This window comes from Rhipicephalus microplus, chromosome X (assembly GCF_043290135.1).
Source record: "Rhipicephalus microplus isolate Deutch F79 chromosome X, USDA_Rmic, whole genome shotgun sequence".
Lineage (NCBI taxonomy): Eukaryota > Metazoa > Arthropoda > Arachnida > Ixodida > Ixodidae > Rhipicephalus > Rhipicephalus microplus.
The window spans coordinates 309,608,587-309,635,744 of NC_134710.1; the positions used below are offsets into that span (position 1 = coordinate 309,608,587).

Sequence of the window (27,158 nt, forward strand, 5' to 3'; positions counted from 1 at the left end):
TTATTGACCTAAAACCATTTAAAAACGGCCCTTTCAACCGCTTAAAACGCAGCAGCCCTCATTCTCTTATGTTACCATTCACACCACATGAAACATCTTTGATGATGGACTCCTGCTTGCTAAAGATCGCTGACAATGTACGCATCAATACGTTGAAGTCTCTTGTCACTTTGCTTTTTTTTGTTCCCGATTCAATGGCTTTTATCATAGCCGGCTTATGATCTAATGTTATACACTTTAACTACCTGTCTGGTGCAGAGAGAGTGATTAGAAGTGGAAAGGGCACTCTCTACTACAGTCCTTTAGGGAGCATGACTCAGCGCCGTGAAGAAGGGGAAAGGAAGAACATAAGACACAAAAAAAACGAAAAAGGTGAGACATTCGCAGTGTTGAGGAGTCCTTGGCTGTCGGTGGTAGCCAAGCGGTGCACTTGCGATGCCCGTACAAGACTCTCTCCTCCAGAAACAGCATACGCTTGGCAGTACTTTTCAACTGCTACAGTTGTCACGTTGCGCACCATCTCGAATTCGCGTTGTGTGCTGTCGTGACATTGGCTCAGAATTTCATTTCCTAATAAAATTTGTTCTTTATATACTATTAGGGCAAATTTTACCTCGTTAAAATGTGGTTTTCAATGCATTGGTTTCTACGGGGACTTTCAAGGGGAATGACAATTTGCTCGTTATTATACCCACGTTTTCATTATAACCCATTTCATTATAATGAGATTTAACTGTATAAGTCCGTTTTCTATGGTTTATGAAAATTAAGTGCCATGTGTGAGTATATCACTGACTGACACAAGAGTGTGCAATTACTTTTCACCATGCTGAATGAGTAAACAAATGTGCAATTTATTTATTTATTTATTTATTTATTCATGTTACCCTACAGGCCCCAGAGGAGCATTGAGTAGGGGGGGTTACAGAAAAATGACAATACATAAAGCATAAAAAGAAATATATCGAAGAAAGCAAAGAAAATTGTACAATGGAAGGAAGAAGAACAAACACTATAAGCAAATGCAGCAAAATACAAAATGAAAAATAAAGCATCTTTATACAAAATCAAGAGAACATATAAATTTGCAGTAGCTCACGAAATTTGGCCGGATTTCTCAAAGAAACAATTTCATCCGGAAGGCTATTCCAAACTGCGACGGCGCATGGCAATACAGAATTATTGAATGACTGTGTGTTGCAGAAGATGCGTCTGAAACTGAGATGATTATGAAGTTGAATTTATACACTGGATAATACATTTAGTAATTAAGTTTCATTTCTAATGCTGCTTTCCAATGTTATGCACTCAAAATGGCGTGTTACTTCAGGTATGAAACTTAGATCAACATACGCTAACAATCAATGGAGTCAAAATACATGGCCCCAACACACTCTTTCAGCTTAAAGGGGACCATCAACACTTTTTGAGCATGGTCAGAAAATGCTGTCGATCGGTAGTAGATGTTGCAGACAACACGTGAGCCAAATATCGCACAGCATGCGGCCTGGAATTCATAATAAATGATCAAAGTCAGCTAAAGATTGCTTTCTCTTCCCTCGAAAAATGACAGAAGGTGCTCCAAAATCACACATAGATTACCCATCTATTAGCCATTGGCTGATTAGAACATGGTGCGCTCTATTGTTACAGAGATCGCCGCGAGAGGCCGTGACTTCGCCATGCGTGCGCGCGCGATGGCACTGAAAAAGCTGCATATTCGAAGAAAAAAAAAGTGCTCAAGGTCATAAGGTGCACGTGACGTTTCTTGTTTGCCCCTCTCATCTCTCCCTGCTTAGCTTTCAGCGCTTTCGCCGGGGTTCAGAAAAGAGAGATTGCAATTGCGCCGTGTGAGAAATCTTTGTAACTCCGCTCATATTGGACAGATTCTTAAAATTTCTGCAAGTAGAATTTGTGAGGCAATACTCTTTTCCAGTGAATCGATTCCATGGTTACTCAAAAAAGTGTTTCGGGGTCCCTTTAAACAATATGGTGGCCTTAGTGATTAGACAGGCCACTTTACAACAAACACTGTTATGTGTTGAAAAAGCAGCAGCTATGATAGTGCCCTTTAGCTCAGTCATACCCAAAACTCCAGCCTTCTTTGAAATGATTTTTTAATTTCCAAAAGCCGTACGACTGCTGCAACTAGACTTGCGTCAACACAACACTAAACTATGACTTCTATAGAAGACAGGCAACGAAGCAGCACAAGTCAATCCTTACAGTTAAAGCAAACATGGTGAACAACAGACAATCATGAGATGTCTGCCACTAATTGGTGCTTGGACCAAAGATCATGAGAGCAAGCTAGACCAAGTACTACAAACCTACGTGCAGGCGTAAGTTTCGGCAGCCAGTGTCTTGAAAAACGGAAAACTGCATGCAAGGCACCATGCCATGTGGTTGTAAGTTTGTTGCATAAGCCTGTTCATTATGTACTATAAATTCAGTGCTTTCATTTTTGTGAATGCCTTCAGCAGTAATACATAAAATTCTTGGCTTGTGCGAATAATGAATTTCAGGTTCTAAGTGAATTCGAAGCGAATAGTGATATTGGTCGAATAATTTCAAATCGAATTCGAATAGTATATATATGTATGGCATATAAAAAATGGGCATATTTCTCATGACCTAACAAACCTGCACAATACTTTTTTAATTAAAAATAAAGCCTTCATGCAAATGCCATTTTTTTTTTTCGTTCAAAGGAAGTAAAAACAACGGAGTATTAGAAGGATCTGACTTTCAGTATGATGCGAGTGATAATAAAAAATATGTAACATATAAATATTCATATTAAAGCATACAAGCCGTCATATGCTTTTAAGCTTAAAGAAATGACGAATCAATTTGACAGTAATATGTTCATTTAATTAAGCCCTGCAACACTTCTTCAAGTAGCCATAGAATGAATTCACTAAAGAAACTTATTGCATCCCGAATTCACCACGACAGAAATTTTTAGAATCCTTCCAGTATGAGCGGAGTTTCAGAGATTTGTCGCACGCTGTAACTGCATTCTCTCTTCTCGTTCAGACGAAAGCGCTGGAGGCAAAGCATGGAGGGATGGCATGGGGAAAGAAAATACATCACACGTGCATCATGACTTTTGAGCACTTTTTCTCTCTCTTTTTTTTTTTTTTTTGAGTATGCTGCTTTTCACGGAGATTGTTCACTTACGCCTGTACAAGAGGCGGCTTCCCGCGGCGGCCCCAGTAAGGCCGAGCGCGCCGTGCTCAAACCAGGCAATGGCTGATACAACGGCTGTGCCGATTGATTTTTGAGCTTGTGGCGTTATTTGCTCAGAAAAGTGAGCAATTTTTAACTGACTTTGAGAATTTATTGTGAAATGCAGGCAACATCCTGCACTATAATATTTGGCTCACGTGTTCTTGGTGGCCTCGACCACCGAGCGGCAGCGTTTTCTCACCATGCTGAGTGTTGCAGAGCTCCTTTCAATTTGAAGTGGGGCTTCGGGGCAGAGCGGATTTCCCTTAGACAGATTCTTTCATGGTTTAACATCTCTACTTTGCAGTGAAGCCACCTTTACAGGTGATTACGGGTGGACTGATATACATTTATTCGTTCATTGCAAACTTTGAAAATTTCAATAATTTAAATTCTAACTGAAATAAATTTGAATACTCTACTATTGGTACAAATAATCAAAGCATTCGAATATTTGCACAAGCCTACAAAATTCACCTTGCAACATAGCGTGGCTCTAATTTTGTATAGCACACACACATCCAATAAAGCAGACCCTTCTCACTGCATTATTAGTCTACTGCAACAGAAGTAAAATCACATCTCAATGTTTAATATCCAACTCCACAACCTCTCGGGGTCGGGTATGCATAATATGGTTACAATTAAGTACAGTACAGTGATGCAGCTGCACTCTTACTTTGCCCATTCCATAGAAAGAATGAGGTTGTCATATCCATAGCCATTGACAGTAGCAATAGCTCGTGCAGCATCTTCACGGTGCACAAAATTGATGAATGCGAATCCCTGCAAGAAAAGAAAACCAAATCAGCAATTTTTGTACGAATAAAAACATGCATAAAAAAATATAACTGCAACCTAAAATTTAACCTTAGGTTACTACTATATGACATGATAAAACTAAACTACAGCCACAACAATGAGAGAGACTAGAGGGCGTCAATAGTATTACAACTGATTTTTAAAACAAACAGTGGATACGTGAAGACAGTAGGTTTCTTATGAAAGGCACAGTTTTCATGCCATGCTCCTGTTTGTCCCCCTAGGGTCAAAAGCAAAGGAAACTAACCTGGGGGTAGCAGCACCACCCTAAGGTACAATGAGCTTTAGCCCATTAAAAGTAAATGACTAGGGGAAATTTCCTAAATCGCATTTTACAACCAGCAAATTCTTAAAAAAAACGTTTTGATGGGCTAAGCAAGCAGATCATCGTGCTATGAAGGCTGACAGCGAGACAACTATGGCCACAATTTGAAGGTCCCTTCGAGGCAGGGGCAACTGACAGGCACATCAGCTTAGCCTCAGGGCTGGTAAGGCAGTCTTGGGCATTGAACAGTTACTAGTAGTCACACGTCACCCCGATAACTAGTTACTATTTTCAGTAACTTGTAACTGTAACCACACAAGAATCAGTAAACGGATAGCTGTTAAATGGAACTTCTGTTAAACGGAACACATTTTCTTGGGCCATTCACGTTCTATTTAACGAGAGTCCCCTTTAGATACTTTTAAGTTAGAGAAACTTGTAACTGTAACATTGTTACTTTCGTACACAGTAACTGTAACGGAAGATACCGCTTTCCACTTTCTCAAGCAATCTTCTTTATCATATGCTCTCCACCTTTTAACTTTCCACAAAAGGGCTTCTCCACACAGTTTAGGAGAAGATGTTGCTAAGAAGAACATCATCCGTGCAATAAACCAAAATGAATCACATTGCAACTCAACAGCTTTTCAAGTTTACAACCCCCCCTTGCTTGGGGGAGGGAGGGGGCCACATGCAGTATAACCTCGTTACAACGGATCTGCTTACAACAGACATTCAGTTACTACATACTAATATGCAGCGTTACGCCGACCTCCTTATTTGTTCCCTTGATTGAGCTTCGTTTTTTACGGATTCGGGTGCAATGGACATTTGGATATAATTCACTAAAATGTGAGGCCAGCAAGGTGGCCAGGACTCCTTTACAGCAAACTTTGCTACCGCGGACGTCCCAAATTCAATAACTTCTAGCTTCAGACATCGCTTAGCATACTTTGTGGATGGGAATAGGGCCGCAGATATTGCCGTACAAATTTAAGAACGAAAGTCGTATATCTCTGATCTGTTAGTGACGAGTTATGTTTAGCTACAGCGACAAAAAATTGGCCCGCGGCGTAATTGGTGCTTGGCGAGCCTGGCTGGTGTCCTCTACCAATGCGCTACCAATGATTAGTGGTGCTAAGGAGCCAGCGGCTGATGTGATCTGTTGCTTGTGATGAAACACAGTACGGCTTCTTCGCTTTCACACATTCGCTAGCGCGACGGTTCTGCCCGCCAAGTTTGGGGCAGATTGAGTTAGGCCTAGACACGAATTCGAGCAGAAAGCACGGCTGCAATGCGTATGGCCGCAAAGATCTGTCCAGCGGTTGTCTTTGTCGGAAGGTCCAAAGCACTGATAAGCAGAACCTTCTTGCCAATGAGTCAACACTATGACAATTTGTTCGAGATGCGCTAGTGCGATGTTCGCGATGAGTACGGTGCGTGATCGTAATCTGAAGACTGAACTTCCGCTTGCACCTGTCTTAACAGCTTGTGAACACAGAACGAGCGCGAGAATGTCACTAAGTAGTGCGATTTAAGACAGCCGTGACCTCCCGACGCACAATAAGCAGACAATAAGCAGAATAGGAGTATTTTACATACTCCTATTACAACAGACCAAAATCCTCTTCACTATGGGGGTCTCTTGTAATGAGGTTATACTGTATCTGTATATCTGTTTTGTCCCTTAAGTTTTTAGCTTTGTTCCTGGTATGCCGGTGGAGCATTCCTTTGCCTGAGGCTCGAAACTAATCATGTTTGACAGGTGGCTGAAAACAGCAGCACAAATCGGCTCAAGTCAGATAGCTGTGAACTAGAGAAACAATTTTTTAAACCTTCTTTGTAACCAGTTATCATAAGACCACTTTGATTTAACGTAATTATTAACAAGATGGCAGATGTTTCGTCTCTTATGCAGGTTTTATCCTCAGCATACACTCTTCATAACTTTTGCGTGGTCGGCTTAGAATTAGGGTCTGCCTAGATTTGAGTATATTAAATGCCATACACGGTGGTATAGTACCTCAAAATTATTATATGGCTTCAACATCACTTCTGAGCTTGAGAGGAAAACTTCGTAATTGTATAACTTTGGCTTTTTTTCTGGTCCGTTGAAACAGTGTAACTGGGCTTTGCTGTGTGCATTCTGATCATATTGGCATCTTTCCTTTTAATCACAATACTAAACTGAATATAGCCTTTTTAAGAAGTCTTTTAGATACACATTTGGAACATAGTAATTACAAAATAGACCGCTTATTCTTAAACGTAAGTTGCCAAAGTTGCAAATATCTGCACTATAAGCGGTAAAGCGCTATGAGCAAAACAACATTTTTGAAAGGCTGCACGTGTATAAAAACTGACTAAGAAACAACCATGCGGTTTCAACTATCAGTACATGCGATCGAGACAAAAGTTAGCATCAGCTTAAGTTTAATAATATTGACCGGTTAGCATTTGCGGGCTTGCAGTGCCATCATGAACGTGGAAAAAAAAAAGTGCCCTAACAGAAAGCCGCTAATTAACTTTTCGGACCTCCTCGTTCATGTGGACTTCGCCGTGATACCACAATGTGCAGAAACTGTACGGTAAACGGCAATTAAAATTTCCACATGCTTTCCATTTTCTTAACGCCTGTGCAATTTCAAAAACAGTGGCGACCACAAACTGCTACCCGAGTGTTACACACACAGGCCCTCATCTTCATTAAAGAGGTAAGTCACCCCTTCTATATATAACAAGTGTGACATGTTTCATTCACTCGGCCCCAAACCACCACTTGGATAGTCTGTGGCCACTAGTGATGAGGCAGCTGGCGTTCGTTAAGCCTAGCGTGTGGGCTGCAATGAGGCATGCCGTAACAACACAGTAATCAGGTGTAGAACAGATCACACTCACGAGCTAAATCGAGGGCAGCACGCGTGAAACAAAGTTTTTGTTCGCGGTTGGGACACGGCCATGGTGCCTATTTTAAAAAAAGGTTAAAAATAGTAGAGCAATGCCGTTGCTGCTCTCTTACCGGCCAACGCCGACGCATCTGCGCTTCTCTGAAAAGCAAGCTCGCTCCCTGCATGTCTAGGCATTTTCCGGCAACCGCATTATAACCAGTTTTTCACCTCGGGGGACTTCAAAATAAGCTGTATGCATACATATGGAGTCCAATGAGAGATACACGAGAGTCAGAAAAAAAAACCATATTAACTGCACTGTAAATGGTTACGTTATACTAAATGGTCCGTGCTGTACAACAGATTTGTACAGCTCTCACTTGCTTCACATAATGCTAAAAACATACCTTCGACTGGCCAGTGACCCTGTCCTTGGGCAGGTAAATTCTAGCGATCTGACCAAAGGGCCGGAACAAATCCCGTAGATCAGAGTATTGCACATCTTGAGACAGGTTAGTCACTCGAATTGTAGCGGCCTCATCTGTGGGCAGAAAGGGCAAATTAGTCTGCCAATAAAACAATAAGAGGGGCAATATTAACACTACACATGCATGCACAGCAAAGTACAACATTACTATACTAGCGACTATTGACTTATGATGGAAAGGACTGCAAAAACATTAGAATAATACAAAGGTCCGCAAACTCGCTCATGAGTAGACTCGCACAGACTGATCAGAATCAGACCGGGCTGTGAGTATGAGAGAGTCCAGGTGAGTAAAATTTTGGTGGGCTTAAAGGGACCGACAACTGCTCAGGACATGAAGCAGCCAGGTTTGGCAAGAGAAGAAGATGACGAAACTATTTTTTCAGAGAACAGTCAGGTTCGCAGCAATAAATGTGCACTTTTTTGTTAATTTTGCTTACTTGTAACTTCGTTCATACGAAGTTTTTGTGGTTCCCATGAACTTCATATAAATGGGAGTCGACTATATTTATTGAGTGAGTCTGAGTGAGCTCCATCAGTTTTTATCGACTTGTGGTCATATCTACTCATGCTCGCCCTTACTGTCAGCCTTATATAGGCTCAAGCTTATTCACTTGCAGTGAAACCTCATTAATAAGTATGTGACGGAAATGGCAGCATACCTATGCACTAAATGTACTACGTATTCACTACCACCTACAAATTTTCATCTCCTGACATGTGCCATCGCCGCCAACAAAGGAATAAATACAGTGCCACAGCAAATGTTGCTTTAGGTTTCCACTACAAAGCCAGTCTTCTCTTTTTGCCAAAGTGCAGAAAAGATTGTCACTCTGGCACGACAGTCTGATAGCACGGAGTGGCGATGCCAAGAAGCGTTTCAAAACTACTGCAGGGTCCAGGATACGCAGTGTGGTGTAGTGAAAGAACGGGCATAATTTGCCATCTGCAATACATATGTTCCGCGGTCTGCTTCAAAGCAAAAACTGAGTTATTTTTAAACGTGGTACGGTCGCTAAGAGCCGAATTGTCTACTAGTTAGTTGTGTGGCTGCTGTTACTGCTGATCCAATTGCTGTGGAATACGCCCACTCTGCTTTAGACCATGCCCAGACACAGAGAGTAGTCTGTTGGGTTAACGTGCTGATAACGAGCTTTTTGTAAGCGATGCTGTAGTAGTTTTGGCAGCGGAGAAAGGCGCATTTGGGCAGGCGCTTAATAGCACAAAATGGCTAGCGCTACACTTGCTGTACCGTGCGCATGTTAGCGTTAATACAGTCGATCTCCGATATATCGATAATTTGACACAAGAAATATGCGTAATTAGGGCTTATATTATTATATTGCAACTCCTAAAATGCCTTTCGGAAACCGTAGTAAGTGCTAACATGACGACACGCTCACAGTAGGCTTAAAAAAAGGCGACAACTTCTATTGCAAGTTACCGCACTTAATTTCGCGTGAAAATATTCTGTACACTTGCCTTGCCTTATGTACGCCATCATGTTCATCAAATCGCCCTCATTAATTGAGCATTGAAGCTTTCAAAATAAGAAAATTCAGCTCCTTCAGCTACAACAATGTTGATTGATGGTGTGCACCGATGCAAGCTCTGTAGCGTGGTAAAATGTTGTTTACTGGAGGAGTCAGCATTTTCATAACCACACATGTCAACTTCCACGGCACCAGTAACATCAGCTATGATATCAACATTGATGCAGTCAAAAACAATGATGTCATCGGCACCGATAAAGTCACTTTCTGTACTATTCTGTACTACCGTCTCAGGTGGCACCTGGAAATGCTTATTAGCAGCGAAATTCACTAAGGCACCGTACACTGTTGTCAGCTAAGATGACACTCACTAAGTCATCACCTGTCACGAAAGCCCACGAGAAAACTGAGCACAACGGTGTCTTTCTTGGCTATGTTCCTAGCACCAGTCATTATAATGACTTCTATAACTACGAGTGACCCAATGTTTAGTTTGACGGCTGTTAGAAGATTCAGCCCTAAAAGAGAGACCAAACCTACTGAGTGCACAAGCCGAAAGTGACAATGCTGCCCACAAACAACAAACAAAACGACCACATACCCCACCACTGATGTCTCTGTAATCGCGATAACACGAGGGGCATTGTAGCAGCAGCAAAAAAAAAAAAAAAATCGTAGCTGCCGAAATCTGTATCTTATAACCAAAATAACAAAAATACGTAACTAGGTTGCGAATTTCAAAGGCCATGATTTTCGGGCCCGCATGCCATCATGCGTAAGCAAACAAAAAAGGGAATGCCCTCATCGCGACGATGCCGCTGAGTCCCTTCGAATTCATCTGATTGTGGTGCCCATGGCAAAGTGATTTTGGTGCCCTCAGCAATTGGCCCCTTTGAAAACACTGTGTCCTTGTGTTACAACCTACAAGAGATCGTACGTCACGTGCCGATGCATCGCAAACGCTGTGGAACCAATGAATCGCACCATCTTTTCGTCACCTGTGCGCGAGGAGAGATCTAATTCCTAGAACGTGGCCGAAAAATGAGCAATCTTTGCCAGAATAAATGCACTTTCTGGGCTTTGACCCTGCGCAGCCTTCAATATATCGGATATTACGCTCTGCAGGAGTTTGATATACACGTGCAACAGTCCCATACTTTTGCATGGGAAATTCAAGGGGATATATCAACTGTTTCATCTAGTGAATTATTAGATACGATCGAGTTCGATTCACCTGAGATTGACTGTACTGAGAAATTTCTCGATGCCCACGAACTGCAACGCTAAATTCTGTGACAGCGAGCTGCTTATGTTTCTACAAAGGGGTGCGCGCTTGAACACGGTCCCACACAATAAGGTGGCAGCAATCGTCGGCCCAGCACATTCAGGTAGTCGCCTATTATAAGTGTGCAGCAGGCTTAGAGTGGTGCTATCCCAGATGCATGCCTTAGCAGATAGCTGGAGATGCTTACTGTGGTAAAGCTTTTTGTTGCCAATAAGTCATAGTGGCGTGTTTGTCGGCGGTGCCCACCTGGCCTTCGTTTCTTGCTTATGATCGGTCTTTAGGGTATCGCTGCATTGTGCGACACCCTAAGGACTGATCTTCCCACTTATCAAAATCACAGAAATCCGTTTGCGGCACATTGTCGCGTCTGCAAGTTCAGCGTTGCAGTCAACTGTTACAGCGCAAAATGTTATCGTGCTATGCAATTGGTATGCACTCACAGGTAGGCATAATAACAACCATTATGTCTTCAAGGGAAACTCAGGTGCATTTTCGAGCACACTGAGATCATACCGTTTTCAAATAGCATAGACAGTCCTCCAACAACTAGGGTGGTTCATTTTGACGAGACATTTATGAATAATTTTAATTAAGTAGTGAATGATGAATCAAAACGGGTACACCATAGTTGCACCATTTCGGAGGTCCATTCGTACAGGCTGTTTGTGCTGTACAGAAAGAATCAAACTTATCTAGAACTGCGAAGCGCGTGCCTGTCGACACTGTTGCTGGCCGTGGCTTCTATATTACGTTAGCTACAAGCTTCCGTTGACGCTTACATTATAGCACAAGGGCCTAACACGTAGTTTTATCATGTTTGGTATAATTACGATGTCTCTCTTTAAATATTTCTAAAATAGAACGGCAGCTGGAGCGGTCGGCTGGGCCCTCTAGGCAAGTCTGATTCTATCTGTACGTGCATCGGCATGCAAGAGGTGTTTCGGGAGTCTCTAGTCATACAAGTTGTTGTACGGATATCGAACACTGCGCATGCATCGAGTTCTTAAGGTGCGCGGACCTTCGAAGTGGCAACCCCATCACGAGCACTCATCATGGATGACGTCAAGCCTTATTATTTGGTATAAAAATACAATTTGTTGCTATCGCATTCATTGCTAAGAGCTTAAATGATACTGACAAATTGTATATTTTGGACCCGATATCACGTAACTCAGAAGAATGCTCACTAAAGAGACAATGATCACTCCAGTTGCCGAAGCAGTTTTCGTACTGCCAGTTATCTAAATGCGAAGCGGAGGTTACTAGCACAGAAAGTTTATGAGGAGACTTTTTATACCTTGAGATAGCGCGCACCAGTGACTGTCCTTCAAGTGAAGCAGCCTTTCAAGCGACACAGAGAAATTGAGTAATTGATTTATAATAAAAAAAAAACGACAGGCCTGCGTGGCACAGACACAGCGAAATCTACAAGAGTGGCCTTTTAGAGCCATTTCTGAACACTCATTAGGTAACTGCTGCAAGCACACTTGCTTGATACCCACTACGACATTAATAAATAAATTTTAGGTCAGTAGGCCGACATTCGCTATGCTATTGCTTGATACCCACTACAGCATTAATAATAAAATTTTTAGGTTAGGCTGACATTCGCTATGCTACTTTTTGTCATTCTTCTGAGAAATGTGGTATGCTCTAAACACTTGCAAGGGATTTTTTGTCAATTGTTCATGCCATGGCTGACGACGATGAAGAATTATGCCTGAAGCGGGTATGCGCCACAGTTAATAGGTGAACAAAAACAAGCTTTTGCAATGGGTTGGAGCATTGGACGGCCCACTGTTACGCTATTTGCATGGAGCAACGACTGGTTGTTCTTTCTCTGTTTTAAAACGCTTTACAAGTTGTATTAAGGGGGCAGACTGGTCTTGGACATTTTTTTTTAATAACTTCAGTCATCTTGATCAAACTGTACAGGATTATGCAGTTTTTTTCTTCTGATTTCAAATATTTAATTATTTTTCCTGTAAGTCATCTTGTTCCCAAGATAACTTCACCTCCTATTGTTTAAGGCTGCCATAGAAAAAAGTGCTTAATTAAAAGTCATATTTAGGATATTCCAATGTAGACTAATGATTATAGATTGAAAGTATACAAGTTTTTTTGTTTTTAGGCCTTTCTTCGTTATTTTACAGCAAAAAGAACTATCCATTTTCAAAAGTAGCTGGACTTGAGTTACAATTTTGATGAGTAATTAATTAAAAAGGCTTGTGCTCTAAACTCTGCTCCCATACTTCCATTCTACACAAACAGAGGTTTCTATTGCAAAAAGAATAATTGTTGTACCTGCCCTAGCTGCAGAGATATTAAGGCACTTCAAAATTGAACAGTGGTAAATTTACTTTTTTGAGAAGAATGGAAAAATCTGAGAACACGCGGCTTCTTCAAAAAACAATAACCATGGTGCACATGTTTTGCAATCCTCATTAAGGTCCTCATGAATTTGTAGCAGAGCTTCTAACACAGGTGCCGGAAAATTATAAATAAGCCTCGAAGTCGGTCCCCCCCCCCCCCCTTTTTTTGCAGGTTCGGCATGTTAACAGCACCAAGAATCTGAACAGTTAGAATGACATTACAAACAAATTACCACTTCCTGGTGTGTGAAAATTTGCGGATAGAAAAATACAGAAACCAAATATGTCAGTTTTTAAAAAAATGAATTTTTTCATTTCTGCCCCCTTAACGCAATTGCTTTCCCGACATGAAGTCTGCCTAAGGCAAGTTTGCCGACAAGTCCCAAGCGCCGGCGTGGCTCAGTGGTTGAATACTGGGCTGTGTCATTGGTACTAGTTTTTTTTTTTTCTAATTTCGTGCGATGTGGTTACGGACATCAACGGTAGCGGACAACTACAGCACCCCAGTGACTCGAGTTTTCATCTCATAACAGCTTTCACTGTAAAATGCAATTGGAACAGCCTTTGGGACAACACACTCCAATTGCATGTCTGAACTAAGTCCCCTGATATGGTCACCTTTCTGTTCTTTCGAATGCTCTTTTTTCTTTGAAAGAAATCACCTGTGAAAGGCATGGACTTGGTGTCTCCGACAAAGATGAGCCTCACCCTCTCATTGTCCTGACATGGCAAGTTCAGTGATCCCACAGAATTGTACTATTGGCATTCCACCATCTTACGGGACAAAAGATGGTAGCATGCCAATAGCGTGCAATTAGGCTAGCCATATTACACGATAAAAGGTGCCACAAGGGCTCTTCCTTTGCTTGGCACTTCTGTGTAATGAGTACCACGTTTCCTGAGCACAATAAACCCCAAAAATACACAAACCAATATAAGTTAAAGCCAGACTACTGATGCAGAGTGAAAGCACGCATGCACGTGCGTACACACACGCATGTATACGCACGCACTTACCAGTGTCTACGCCTATCAATCTTGTTTGCTTCTCACTGTGCCAGTCATCATGAGCCAGAGTTTCACCACGGCACTCTTTTGTAGCACATTAGCACTTGCGAGCCCACAAAAGCTTCACTTAATGCTCATTTCCTTGACTACATGCATGCGTAACAAGCAATTCATGGTTTGCTTAGATTTAATGTTTTAAATCAACATTTTAGAGAACTTAAATGAACACAGAAGTGCTGTTACACAAAACCGTAATTTGTCCCTAAATATGAAAAGATAGATGCAATGTAATTGACAGCTCACCCTCCTCTTTGCTACAGACTTTGAGACCAGCCTTCGCTCTATCTTGTAGTGCCGCACAACCTGAAATTAAAAAAAAAACCATTTCAGCAGCTAGGTGGCACTTTCAGGACAATGTCTGTGCTTTCCGCTGTTCCATAGTTACATGATGTTGTTCTTCTGCCAAATAAATGTTTTTTCAGCATCACTGCAGATAGCATAGATGCCATGCGCAGCCACCAGTTCTGCTACAAGTTCGACGTTCAAAGCCACATCCGGAAGTTACCCTCCTCTGAACAGCAGTCCAACTTAGCCTGACAAACAGAGGTCAGTATTTTGTAACAGTGCGCTGTTCTCTTCAACGCTGATTGTATCCTTTACTGCTCATACCTGGCGGATGCCATTGATAATAAAAGTGAACAGTCACTTTGACCACTAGCCAAGTATGAAAAGACATCACTACAAAATAGCAACCCAACATAAAGTGACCTCCAGTTTCCCAGCACTTTGAACTTAAGTAAAACATGTCGAATGTAATAATTGGATACATAACACGCAACCAGTCTTAATGCAGTGTTCTAGATGATAGAAAGAAAATGCAAATACATATAAGCGGCGTGGCTACAAGCGTGACTGTGGGTAACGCAAAAGGTGCATGATAAAAGCCGACGAGAGCATTGAAGTAGTAACTACTTCGTTTTAAAAGGGATATATAGCCACAATCAAACCTCATTATAATGAAGTTGCAACTTGCACGAAAATAAGTTTGTTATATCCAAAAATTTATTACAAAAGTTAATTCTTAACAGTGTATCTATTGCTAGACTATTTTTAATATTTTGTTATATGTGGGTTCGTTACATCGAGGTTTGAGTGTATATACAATACAAACAGGAGATGATATTTATCTGCACAGTACTCTCAGAGATGAAGAATGCTCCACTAGCTGAGACTTCAGAAACAACATTTCAAGCAGTTTACCGCTCCTGCATTTTTATGCCAGGTTCAGCCATAAAGTCGTTAAATACACAACGTATAAATAAAACAAATAGAAGCACTATGTGCATCACAAGGTTAACAAAAACAATAGTGCTTTATGCAAGACGTGGCAGGAAAAGCAAGCCCTACAGTATCTTTCACGGCACACCTGAAACGTTTTTTAAAACTTGTAATTGATTTTGATAAAACTAGCTGAATTTAATTATATTTGTATACTTTTCTCAATTAAGCAAATATTTTTGTAGCATAATATGCAGGTTATAAATTATGCAACATTTCACGTGCTTTGTCGAGAGCAAGATTTTCAGGAAGGGCGAGTTCCCAAAGTGAATCACATATCACAATTATCTAAAGCGAGAACTGCATGCAGTACAACATGGTTGTTCTAAACCCATTTGAATGAAATTAACGGTACAGTGTATGTACGTTAGCGAAATTTGGCTTTACAGTGGCCTGCCTACAAAAATTCAGCGTACCACAACTTTTCCAATGCAGCGAGACGCCAGTTGCTGCACGGTTGGATTTACTTGAAATGTCCTATCACACGTAACATTTGTATGGTTTCAGCGAGGCCAAACTATTGTATGTAAACATTCTTGATACCTCAATGGGTACAAAAGTATTTGTCATATATTTTGAAAAGAACTGTAACACAACTCTAGGTGCATTGTAGCACGGTTTTAATAGACCATCATTACAAGAGATTTCCGATGAACCGTAGACTGAAGGCTCTTAACAGAACGGCTTAAAATTTTAAATGGAAGTGCCATGGATATGATTGGTTTCGTACTTGTATTGTGCACGTCTACTCATCTCTGAGTAAACTAACTCCTATTAAATTAAACATATTTTCCTGGCTCCTTCAGGTTCAATTGCAATTGAATCAATATTCTGTACCTTAATAAGAGGCAGTCACTGAGGTCACCTGTCAGTGAAGTGCGAAATTAAATGCTTTCTCTTTGTTTACTTCTCAGGTTCATAACATTGAAAACTTATAACTTCAGTTCCCATGTGTCAATCATTACAATTATTTTTTTTTAATCTCAGCATTCAACACCACATGGACTACCGGGCTACAGTGGGCAGTCAAAAGACTTTTGCATGGCCCCTTAAAGGGCTATAATACACATGTTCTCAGAAATTGAACACTTCAATCCACTTTCCACCACGCAGTAGATAATTGATGTTAATTTTACAAGACAAGCCATTTAAGCCCGTTTCTTTAAAGCCATTATTTGAAAAGCTTAGTGGCTAGACAATTACTGTTTGGAACGCTTTGGCTCAATAATTTTTCTCCCAAGAGGCCCAGACAGAATGTGATTCGTGCAGAAAGATTGCTATGCGACCTTTATTGCTACTCAAGCATAACACAATTTACTGTAAAAGAAAGCAGCATACAAGGAAATAAATCAGCTGGACGTTCAATAACCCCCCCCCCCCCCCGTTATACTGCTAGCGAATCTAAAACTTTCCCCGATTGTGAAAAGACGACGACAGCAACGACTAATCCGACGCATGGAACAACTGCCGAAGTAACCGACGTTATCAGCGCTGACCTAGTCGTTCACATTGACGGCCACCAAGTGACGGCTCTTGTGGACACCGGCTCCCACTTTTCTATAATAAGCCTGCAGCTATCCGACAGACTAAGGAAGGTCAAGATGCCATGGCAGGGACCCAATATAAGAACTGCAGGAGGTCGGTTGATGACACCGGTTGGAAAGTGCACGGCCCGACTCTTCATCGCTGGTTCCACCTTTGTCGCCACCCTCGTCATTCTTCACGAGTGCTGTAAACAGCTAGCTCATATTAGGAATGGATTTTTTGCGCGAATACGGGGCTGTGATTGACATCCGTGACAGAAGCGTAACGTTCACTGTAAGCTTGGAGACTGCTACAGGTGAGGAACACCAGCCACCTCACTTCCGTATTGCCGATGACGACGTCATACTGCTGCCACGAAGTTGTTCCCTCGTATCCGTGCACTGTGACAAGTTACAAAACAGTACTGGCATCGCTGAACACATCAAGGAGCTCGCATTCACTAGCGGCATTTCTGTTGCCAGGGCTGTCATCACTGTTATTGACGGATGCGCTGAACTATACTATTGACAAATTTCAGTAGAGAACGCCGACACATAGTTAAAGGCACGGCTATTGCCTATTTTGACGAACTCTCGCAAACAGAAGATTGTCATTTAGTGGAGGAAGCAGCAGCGTCTACTATCACTACACCGACACCTGTCGACGTTGGTCCCATGTTATCTCCCATTGAGCGAAACCGCCTTCTGACGCTGATGAACAAGTTCCACGGCTGCATCTCATCCACATCAACAGTTGGTCAAACGGCACTGACGAAACACCGCATCATCACGGATTCCGACGCCAGACCCATCCGGCAAAATCCTTATCGAGTCGCCCCAAAGGAGCGTGAGGCAATTCAAAAACAGGTGAAAACGATGCTAGAAGATGGTGTTATTTGGTCATCTAACAGTCCTTGGGCATCACCTGTAGTACTCGTCAAAAAGAAGGACGGTAGCTTGCGTTTCTGCGTCGACTACCGTGAGCTTAATCAGATCACAAAGAAGGACGTCTACCCTCTGCCGCGTATTGATGATTCATTGGATAGACTACGAAGCGCACGCTACTTTTCGTCTATGGACTTAAAAAGCGGCTACTGGCAAATTGAAGTGGATGAGAGAGATCGTGAGAAGACCGCCTTTGTTACGCCCGATGGACTTTATGAATTTCAGGTTCTTCCTTTCAGTTTGTGTTCGGCGCCAGCAACATTCCAGCGTCTCATGGACACGGTTCTGTCGGGACTTGAGTGGCAAACCTGCTTGGTGTACCTCGACTACGTGATTGTCTTTTCGGTCACTTTCGAGGAACACTTACGAAGGCTCGAAGCAGTTTTTGAAGCAATACGCTTCGCCGGTCTTACTCTAAAACCAGAAAAGTGCCACTTCGGCTTCCACGAACTTCCATTCCTCGGTCACGTCTTGAGCAGCCAAGGGATCCGACCCAACCCGGATAAAATTGCCGCCGTGGCAAACTTCCCGACGCCATCAGACAAAAAATCAGTGCGACGTTTTTTAAGACTCTGTGCCTATTACCGGCGGTTTATTGCTAATTTTTCGCGCATCGCATGGCCATTGACACAACTTACTCGGCAAGATACCCCCTTCAGATGGGGCGAAGACCAACAGCAGGCATTTCACGAGCTTCGTCAGCACATGCAAACACCCCCCGTGCTGTCCCACTTCGATGAAGACGCGCCAACAATACTTCATACAGATGCTAGTAATGTGGGTCTTGGAGCAGTGCTCGTACAGTCGAAGGACAACAACGAAAACGTGATCGCCTACGCCAGCAGGACGCTGTCCCGAGCTGAAGCTAATTACACTACGACGGAAAAAGAATGTCTTGCAATGGTATGGGCAGTCCTGAAGTTTCGTCCTTATTTGTACGACCGCCCATACACCGTTATCAGTGATCACCACTCTCTCTGTTGGTTAGTCAACTTGAAAGATCCGTCTGGACGCCTTGCACGATGGAGTATTCGGCTCCAAGAATTTGACTTCACTGTTGCCTACAAGTTGGGAAAACGACACACCGATGCCGACTGTCTTTCTCGGTCTCCTGTTGAGACGGCATCCACGGACAACGATGATGACGACACGGCCTTTCTCGAAATTGTGGACACTGCCGCCTTTTCTGAACAGCAGCGTGGCGATGCTGAGCTGCTACCACTTATAGATTACCTACAAGGGCGAACGAATAGCGTTCGGAAGTTATTTGCGAGAGGGCTGCCGTAGTACTGCTTGCGAAATGACGTTCTTTATAAGAGGAACTTTTCACCCACCGGCAGCAGCTACTTGCTCATCGTTCCTTCTTCGCTTCGCCGTGAGGTACTGCAAGCCTGTCACGACGAACCTACCGCTGGTCACTTGGGTTACACAAGAACATTGGCGAGGATAAGGCAGAACTATTACTGGCCAAGACTTGCCGAAGTTGTCAAAACTTACGTGCAGGCATGTCTAGATTGCCAGCGCCGCAAGCCACCATCCATCAAACCAGCTGGCCTGCTGCAGCCTGTCCGAGTGCCGGCGACACCGTTTGCACAAATTGGCATGGATTTTCTGGGCCCCTTCCCAAAGTCTACCACTGGAAACAGGTGGATAATCGTCGCCACGGATTACCTGACCCGATACACGGAGACAGGAGCTCTGCCACGGGCAACGACAGCTGAAGCGGCGCAATTTCTCATCGAAGCCATCGTCTTAAGACACGGCGCTCCCGCAATAGTCATCACTGACAGAGGTATACTGCGTTCATGGCAGAGCTTCTGGAAACCATTTTCCGACTAAGTGGTACAGCTCACAGGAAGACAACGGCGTATCATCCCCACACCAGCGGGCTCACCGAACGCCTCAACAAGACCCTGGCTGACTAGATAAGCATGTATGTAGATGTAGAGCAGAAGAACTGGGACATCATTTTGCCCTACGTCACGTTCGCGTACAACACGGCTCGTCAGGAGACCACTCGGAAGACACCCTTTAATCTCCTTTACGGACGTGAGGTCACGACAACGTTAGACGCAATGCTCCCTCATAAAAATGATGGCAATGAGACGGACGCCGAAGAGTTTACCCAGCTAGCGAAAGAAGCCAGACAACTTGCCAGGTTGCGAATCACCAAACAGCAAGACGACGATGCCAAGTATTACAACCTCCGGCACAGACCCGTCATATACAACGTGGATGACGAAGTATGGGTCTGGGCACCTATTTGTCAGCGTGGGCTCTCCGAAAAGCTGTTGCGAAGATACTTCGGACCCTACAAGGTTCTGTGACGCATCAGTGACGTCAACTACGAGGTTGTTCCGGATGGCGTGCAGTGTTCAAAGCGGCGCAGACATTCACCAGAAATTGTCCACGTGCTTCGGATGAAGCCTTACTTTCAGTGACTAACAGTGCAGTTTTGGTTTTGCCTTGCTTCTCAAACGTTTAACATCGGGACGATGTTTTTTAAAGGAGAATAATGCCGCGCACATGTGCCAGTGGTGAGGACAACGAAGCAGGGCGAGTGTCCTTGGCCGAGGGCAAAAGACGAAGAAGTCGTTGCAGTCAGTTGCCTGCGATCAATAAATCGTATTTGTTTGAGGCGCTTTGTGTGCTTGGAAATCTCGCCTCGTCACAATATATATATATATATGTATATATATATATATATATATATATATATATATATATATATATATATATATATATATATATATAGGCAAAAAAAGGGCGACGAAACTTTCGTGGAAGCGTCTTTACTATTAAAGACGCTTCCACGAAAGTTTCGTCGCCCTTTTTTTGCCTACAATACGTCGGGTCCAGCGTGAATGACGTTCAAAGAACCTGGTATATATATATATATATATATATATATATATATATATATATATATATATATATATATATATATATATATATATATATATATATATATATATATATATATATGCGCACAGCTACTATTTTTAGGCGGTGCATTTCTCGTCCGACTACGTTAGAGTTGAGCTACTTTTGAGACCTCATACTCGAAAAGGTGAAATCTACAGTGCGCATTTGTAGAGACACGCTATGTTCCGCTTTGCCAACTGTAAACTATGGCGCAGGGCTACCCAGGATTTCTTTTTTTTTTTTTTTTGAGGTGGTGTGGTGTGCAGCAGAACGCCTAACTTTGGCAATTCGGGGTCGCTGTGAATGCCTGAAACTATTTTAGTATACCGTGGAAAGTTAAATTACAAAACATTTCCCGGTGTAGGGGGTTCAGATTCCCTTCCTCTCCCCTTTTTCCTTGTAGCTTTCTGGTTCTGCGTGCGTGTGATACAGTATTTGTTTTTTAATCTCATAGATTTCTGAGCACAGCTAACTTCCAATTATTCAGCTCAGTTATTCTCAATATTGTAGACGCCTAACCAACGAAGAAAGAGTTAAGAGAGAAGATATCATGCAGTATACGAAACACCCTTTCTGAATTATTTTCGATCTCTCACAAGGGCTTTTATGGAGCTCAAATTCAGGAGATGGGCGTGTCATACTTCAAGGGCGATGACATCATGTGCTAGACATGAATGATGGGCAGGTGCGAAAAAATCTGCATCAAGAAATCGCGACGGAGGAGTCGAAGCACATAGCAGTTCCTGCACGCGGCGCGCGGCTCTTTCAGTACTATTCGACTGCAGTGCCGCCGCTGTGGGCAACGCGGAAGTATGGTGGCTAGAAGGAGCCACCATAGTGGAAGGGATAAGGCGGCGAGGCGTGGTTATGGTGGTATGGTCTCGCCACTGAACACTTCCAGTACACTCTAGCCGCGATGAAGCGGGAAGTCGGCATCTTGACTGGGCAAATTCTCCTCTCTTGTTTACATACGAATGTAAAGCACACGGAGGAAGGTGTGTCAAAGCATGGAGGAAGGAAAAAAACTGAGGAGAGGCTGTGACGTCACATTTTGTGAAGCTGGAAGCAGGGAAGAGTAGGAGCGCTCCTCCTCGCACTTGTGGGCACGCTCATGTGGTTGCTAGGAGACGATATTGCGTCGCGCTGGCCAGAGCGCAGGGGCATCGCCAGCAGACCGAGCCGTAAAGCGATACACCTGATTGCATCGGCTAAGGAGCTGCGATGCCCTCGATAAAACGGGAACCCGGCGTCAGCTTCCACAGGTGAGTGTATTGAGTTTTCTTTTATGTTCGACGTACGATATGATCGAGAGTATCCTCGCAGAACATATATGCACGATACTGCATGCGTCAGCGTAGTGTTGCTGGGTTTTATCTACGGCTCTTGGTGACAGTTCTTGAACGCAATAAAACGCAGCGCAATTAACCACGATGCTGACGACACGGCACAGCTAGCGCTGGAGTTTCTTCTTTCGTTCACTTTGTCCGCGTCGTGATATCACCGTGTTTTTATTTATTCATCACTATTTGTCCATGTGTCAATAATGTCAGCGAATTTGCGTACATTTATAATTGCTTTTGTGCAGGTTTCCTAAAGATCCCCGTCGAATAAGGCTATGAGTCGAGGCCATTAGACCCAGCCAACACGACTGGGAACCAACGAAATGGTCTTTTGTGCGTTCAAAACACTTCCCACCTGAGCACTTCAATCAGGCGGCGCCAGTGGCAGTTCGCCTCCGCAAGGATGCCGTTCCTACTTCCGTGAGAAACCGCAACGACGCGTGCGCTGCAGATTTAATTGCCCAACATTTATTGGAGAGAGATGTAAATTGACTGCATACTTATACGTCGGTATATTACCCAGACGAGTGTACAGGAAATGGAACAAAGTTTTATTGAGGGCAAGCGTTGCTATTGAGCTTTTCAAATAAGCTTCCTGTTACGTGCTTCAAGCCTTTTGAGCTGAATGCAAGGAATAAACTGTGCAACTCGGCAGGGTAATTGCCGTGAACTTTTTTTTTCAGGTGAACCGGTAAGTTAAGCTTGGGTACGTGACATAATTTAACAATGCAATCTGCATTGGCCCTCCTCCATAGAAGCATGTTGCAGCTTCAGATTATCCCTTGCATCTGTGCGTCACAACAATGGCACCATAGAGTTTCATACAATCGCACCAACGTGGCGGCACTTCATTCAAGCTACAGTGGGGCGGGGCGGTCGAAGAGAACTTCGGTCAATATTAAACTACCTCGCACAAACGCAATAAAATTTGAACACGTCAAGAAGCTTCGGAAATCGCCTTCTTAATTGTGTCAAACATAATGGGGTATGCGCGTCTTTTCTACTCTTGACGATGCAGCCCTCAGTGAGAGCACCGGGACAATGCTTTCCAATCGTCACCGTTGCGTACGGATACGGGTCACCACTGTCTCCAACATTCAGAGCCGCCGGATGTGTCCTTCTGTTCTAGGAAATGTATCCTTTCATCGCGGAGGAGTGCAGCAGCATGTTGTCGAAAGCAAACAGCGAAGTTCCGGTGGGCCCCGCCGCGGTGGTCTAGTGGCTAAGGTACTCGGCTGCTGACCCGCAGGTCGCGGGTTCGATTCCCGGCTGCGGCGGCTGCATTTCCGATGGAGGCGGAAATGTTGTAGGCCCGTGTACTCAGATTTGGGTGCACGTTAAAGAACCCCAGGTGGTCAAAATTTCCGGAGTCCTCCACTACGGCGTCTCTCATAATCAAATGGTGGTTTTGGGACGTTAAACCCCACAAATCAATCAATCAAGTTCCGGTGGGAAGCCATCTCGCATCTCGGATAAGTTGTCACGGGCTTGGGAAAACCTCTCGCGATGGCACGTTGAACGCTGCACACGCAACCGTGACGTCATACGCTATCTGTAGGATGAACTTCTAAAGCCTTGCGTCATCCGCAAACACAACGATCTCGTATAAATGCATATTCACAGACAACAAGCCAATCAAAGGTGTGATTTGCCGACGACGCGAGACGACAGTGCCACAGAGCACCTACCAGTGTTGAGCCCCGTTCTATTAGTTTCGGATCGTCACGATACGCGCGCTGCGCAGCCCACGTGCTTTCCGAGCCGGAGTGGGAGTCGCGCCACAGGTCGTGCCTTCTGCTTCGCATTCATATGTAAACAAGAAAGGAGAATTCGCCCAGTCAATATGGCCGATTTCTGGCTTCACCACGGCTTCAGAACGCGTGACGTCAGGGCTACTTTGTTCTGTGCACGCGCGTAAAATAGTCACGTGGGATTCCCCCCCCCCCCCCCTGTTGGTTTCGGTAGTTTTCAACGTGCCTCCACTGTGAAGTTGGTTGTAAGCTTAACATACTTAAAACAATATTTCCTGCTGCCACGTACTTTGATATTGTGTGTTGTTTCCAGCTTTCAAATGGCAATGAGCAACACAAGCGGCTGTTATCGCAGCTCAGCCGTCTCACGCGCGCCTTTCTAGCAAGAGCCACGCAAGAGCAGCTACGTACGATTTCTTTGACGTGCCGATCAGTGAACATGTATGTCGCGTGCGTATTGTAGGGGTAGCCTACCACGAAAACGCCTAGAAATGACCGAAGCAAGTCAAGGAATGAGAATTTGCTTGGAGCGCTTTGTCATCGCTGTCGGCGTGGCTCTCACCGCTGTTCGACTCGGCATAATCGCAGAGTGTTTGACTGTAGTGGCTGTTCTGATTATCCTGCTCCTACTACTACACTGACAGCAGTCACAAACTCCAGACTTCAACCAGAGGCCGCATGCCGACTGGGGACTGTGGCTGAGCCTTCTCCTGCCTTTTGCGTTGCTTACCGCCGGCAACAGATACGAGCACGGAGATGTTTACACTTTCATCGAAGTGGTATGTAGTCAGGCACTCGTACTGTCTTTCGCCGTCGTCTTTAGGATCACGGACATTTTTATTTATGACATTTCGTCTGTATGAACTGCGGCACTGCTTATTGCGGTGACTGGAGTCTCCATTTGGAGTACCACTGCTGCTGTGACTCCTGCAGGAACCTTCAGTTACCTGGTGACTTCCTTTCCAGCTTACTCGCCATCATTTGCTCAAGGCGAGCTACTGCTCGTTTGCCAAAGTACACACACACACACACACACACACACACACACACACACACACACACACACACACACACACACACACACACACACACACACACACACACACACACACACACACACACACACACACACACACACACACACACACACACACACACACACACACACACACACACACACACACACACACACACACACACACACACACACACACACACACACACACACACACACACACACACACACACACACACACACACACACACACACACACACACACACACACACACACACACACACACACACACACACACACACACACACACACACACACACACACACACATATATATATATATATATATATATATATATATATATATATATATATATATATATATATATATATATATATATATATATATATATATATATATATATATATATATATCACGACCTTCGTCGTTGTCATGGGATGTAGCGTGGCATGCAAAATTGTGTACAGGGACAACTGCGACCTCAAATGTTCCGCATCAGCTGGATTTCTGCAAGCGGGACTATTCAGTCTAGCCGTGTGTGTGATGGCTGTGACAAAAATTCTAGCACTTCGAAGAGCGACGTGGTTTTACGCGAATCTTTGTGCCGCGGCAATTTTGTTCGTCTATCCCCTGTGCTGTGTCATGGTGAATGCATAACCAGTGAGCTGGCTCGCATACCACTGCTTCAGCAATTACACGAGACTCTGTCTTATGGTCTCGTGGGCCATCCTGTTAGTAATAGCCGGACTGTTTGTGTACCGGTATACCTCGAACTACAGTGAAAGTTCCACTGTGCGGTGCGCAAAGCTTTCCACGCGGCGGTTGTGTCGGTGTTTTTACCCATAGTAATATAACATCCTGACTTCATGTACCTTGCGTGTGGGGCCGCTCTCGGGGTGTTCGTGCCCTTGAAGGTCTTTCGGACGTTGTCCATTCTGCCAGTAGGGCCGCGCATACAGAACGCCTTCGCGATGTTCGTAGACGAAAAGGACGCAGGCACGTTCATTCGGACATCTGCCTATCTATTTACTGGGTGTGCCGCACCCCTGCTGCTCTTTCTGGGACCGATGAAAGACCCAGGCAAAATGCCAATTTTACTTAGCGGCACGATCACACTCGGCATTGGGGATACCGCAGCATCAGTTGTTGGGTCAAAGCTCAGTAAGCCCCAGTGGCCTGGCACACCAAAGTCTGCAGAAGGGACACTTGCCGCCATTGTCACACAGTTTGTATTCTACTTCCCTTTGTTACTTGTGGCTGTGCCGACTGTGTGGCATTTGAGCACACTGCTGTTAATTGTGGTTGTCTGCCTTGACTCGTACCTTGAAGCATTCACAACTCAAGTGGACAATTTAGCGCTCCCAATCTTTGTGTATCCTATGATGACAGCCTTGTATGCATTGCAATGAAAATGTTTCAATAGTAAAGCTATCAATCACGAGAACAAATGCAAGGCAATGTGAAATAAAATGATTCGGACTATATAGTATGTACATTTATTTACAAAATCACAATGCAGTTTCTGCTGCTGGACCACTTGATATCTTCGGAGGAAACAGCAACACTGCTATGCAGTGCTATCAAACAATTCTGATTTGCACAAGTATGTACATTTATTTACAAAATCACAATGCAGTTTCTGCTGCTGGACCCCTTGATATCTTCCGGGAAAACGAAAAAAACAGCAATCCGGCTATGCAGTGCTATTTAACAACTCTGAAAGAACATTGTCATAATGACTAACGTCCGTGGAGGCAGACAGTCCGGAGACATACCGATCTAGCTCCACACCAAAAGTGGCAGAAGCTGCTTCAGTTGTTGGCCTAGCAGACGTCTTTGTTTTGTCCGTCTACACCTTGGTGCTATCACAGTTGACTTCTTGTCCCTCTTGTAAGGCAGACGAGTTGCCAGCATGGTGTGGTACCCAGGAAACCCACTCCCAGTCTCCTCCATTGGAAAGCGACTGTTTTTTTATCGCTTCTACGTAATCCTCGGCAGACTAGAAACTTCTAGTTCCCTGTTTTAGAAGTCGAGAAGGAGCTGGCGGCATTGTAGGAAGTGCCAGAAAAGCTGCTTTTGCTTGGTTTTGAGCTAATGGAGCTGAGATCATTAGATGTGGGGCTGAGGACAGGCCCCATGTCTGACTCTGTATACTTCCTCATTTGGGGTGCCACCTTTCCCTTTTACGCTCGCAACCCGTTTTGCTTCTTTAGGCGACGCTATTGGACACTTTTTAGGCTGCCTCGCCTTTTTATTGGGGCAGGTTCGGTCACATTGCCTCCGAGCTCTTGCATTTACCTCGGACTTCTTTGGTGCACTTTCATTGGCCATCGGGGCAGCCACGGCTTCGTTAATGGCGGCCAACTTGTCCACGGCTGCAAAATCAGTACGAGTGACCGTTTGTTTCGGAGGCAGAGGAGATTTATTTAGCTTTTTTGTTGTCTTACT

General features: G+C 43.9%; 2 protein-coding genes across 2 annotated transcripts; one reads left to right on the plus strand and one right to left on the minus strand.

Annotated features, from left to right (window-relative positions):
* Nucleotides 1–372: 372 nt before the first annotated feature.
* Nucleotides 373–9,194, minus strand: LOC119162111 (eukaryotic translation initiation factor 3 subunit G-like). The gene is made up of 3 exons (XM_037414586.2): nt 9,176–9,194; nt 7,614–7,747; nt 373–4,017 (listed from the first exon to the last, which is right to left on the minus strand). Exons 1-3 carry the CDS (start codon nt 9,192–9,194, stop codon nt 3,907–3,909), a joined length of 264 nt encoding a protein of 87 aa, XP_037270483.2. The 3' UTR covers nt 373–3,906.
* A 16,271-nt stretch (nt 9,195–25,465) lies between these two features.
* Nucleotides 25,466–26,148, plus strand: LOC119162110 (dolichol kinase-like). The gene has a single exon (XM_075876643.1). The coding sequence runs from the start codon at nt 25,577–25,579 to the stop codon at nt 26,117–26,119; it is 543 nt and encodes a 180-aa protein (XP_075732758.1). The 5' UTR covers nt 25,466–25,576; the 3' UTR covers nt 26,120–26,148.
* The last annotated feature ends 1,010 nt before the right edge of the window (nt 26,149–27,158 follow it).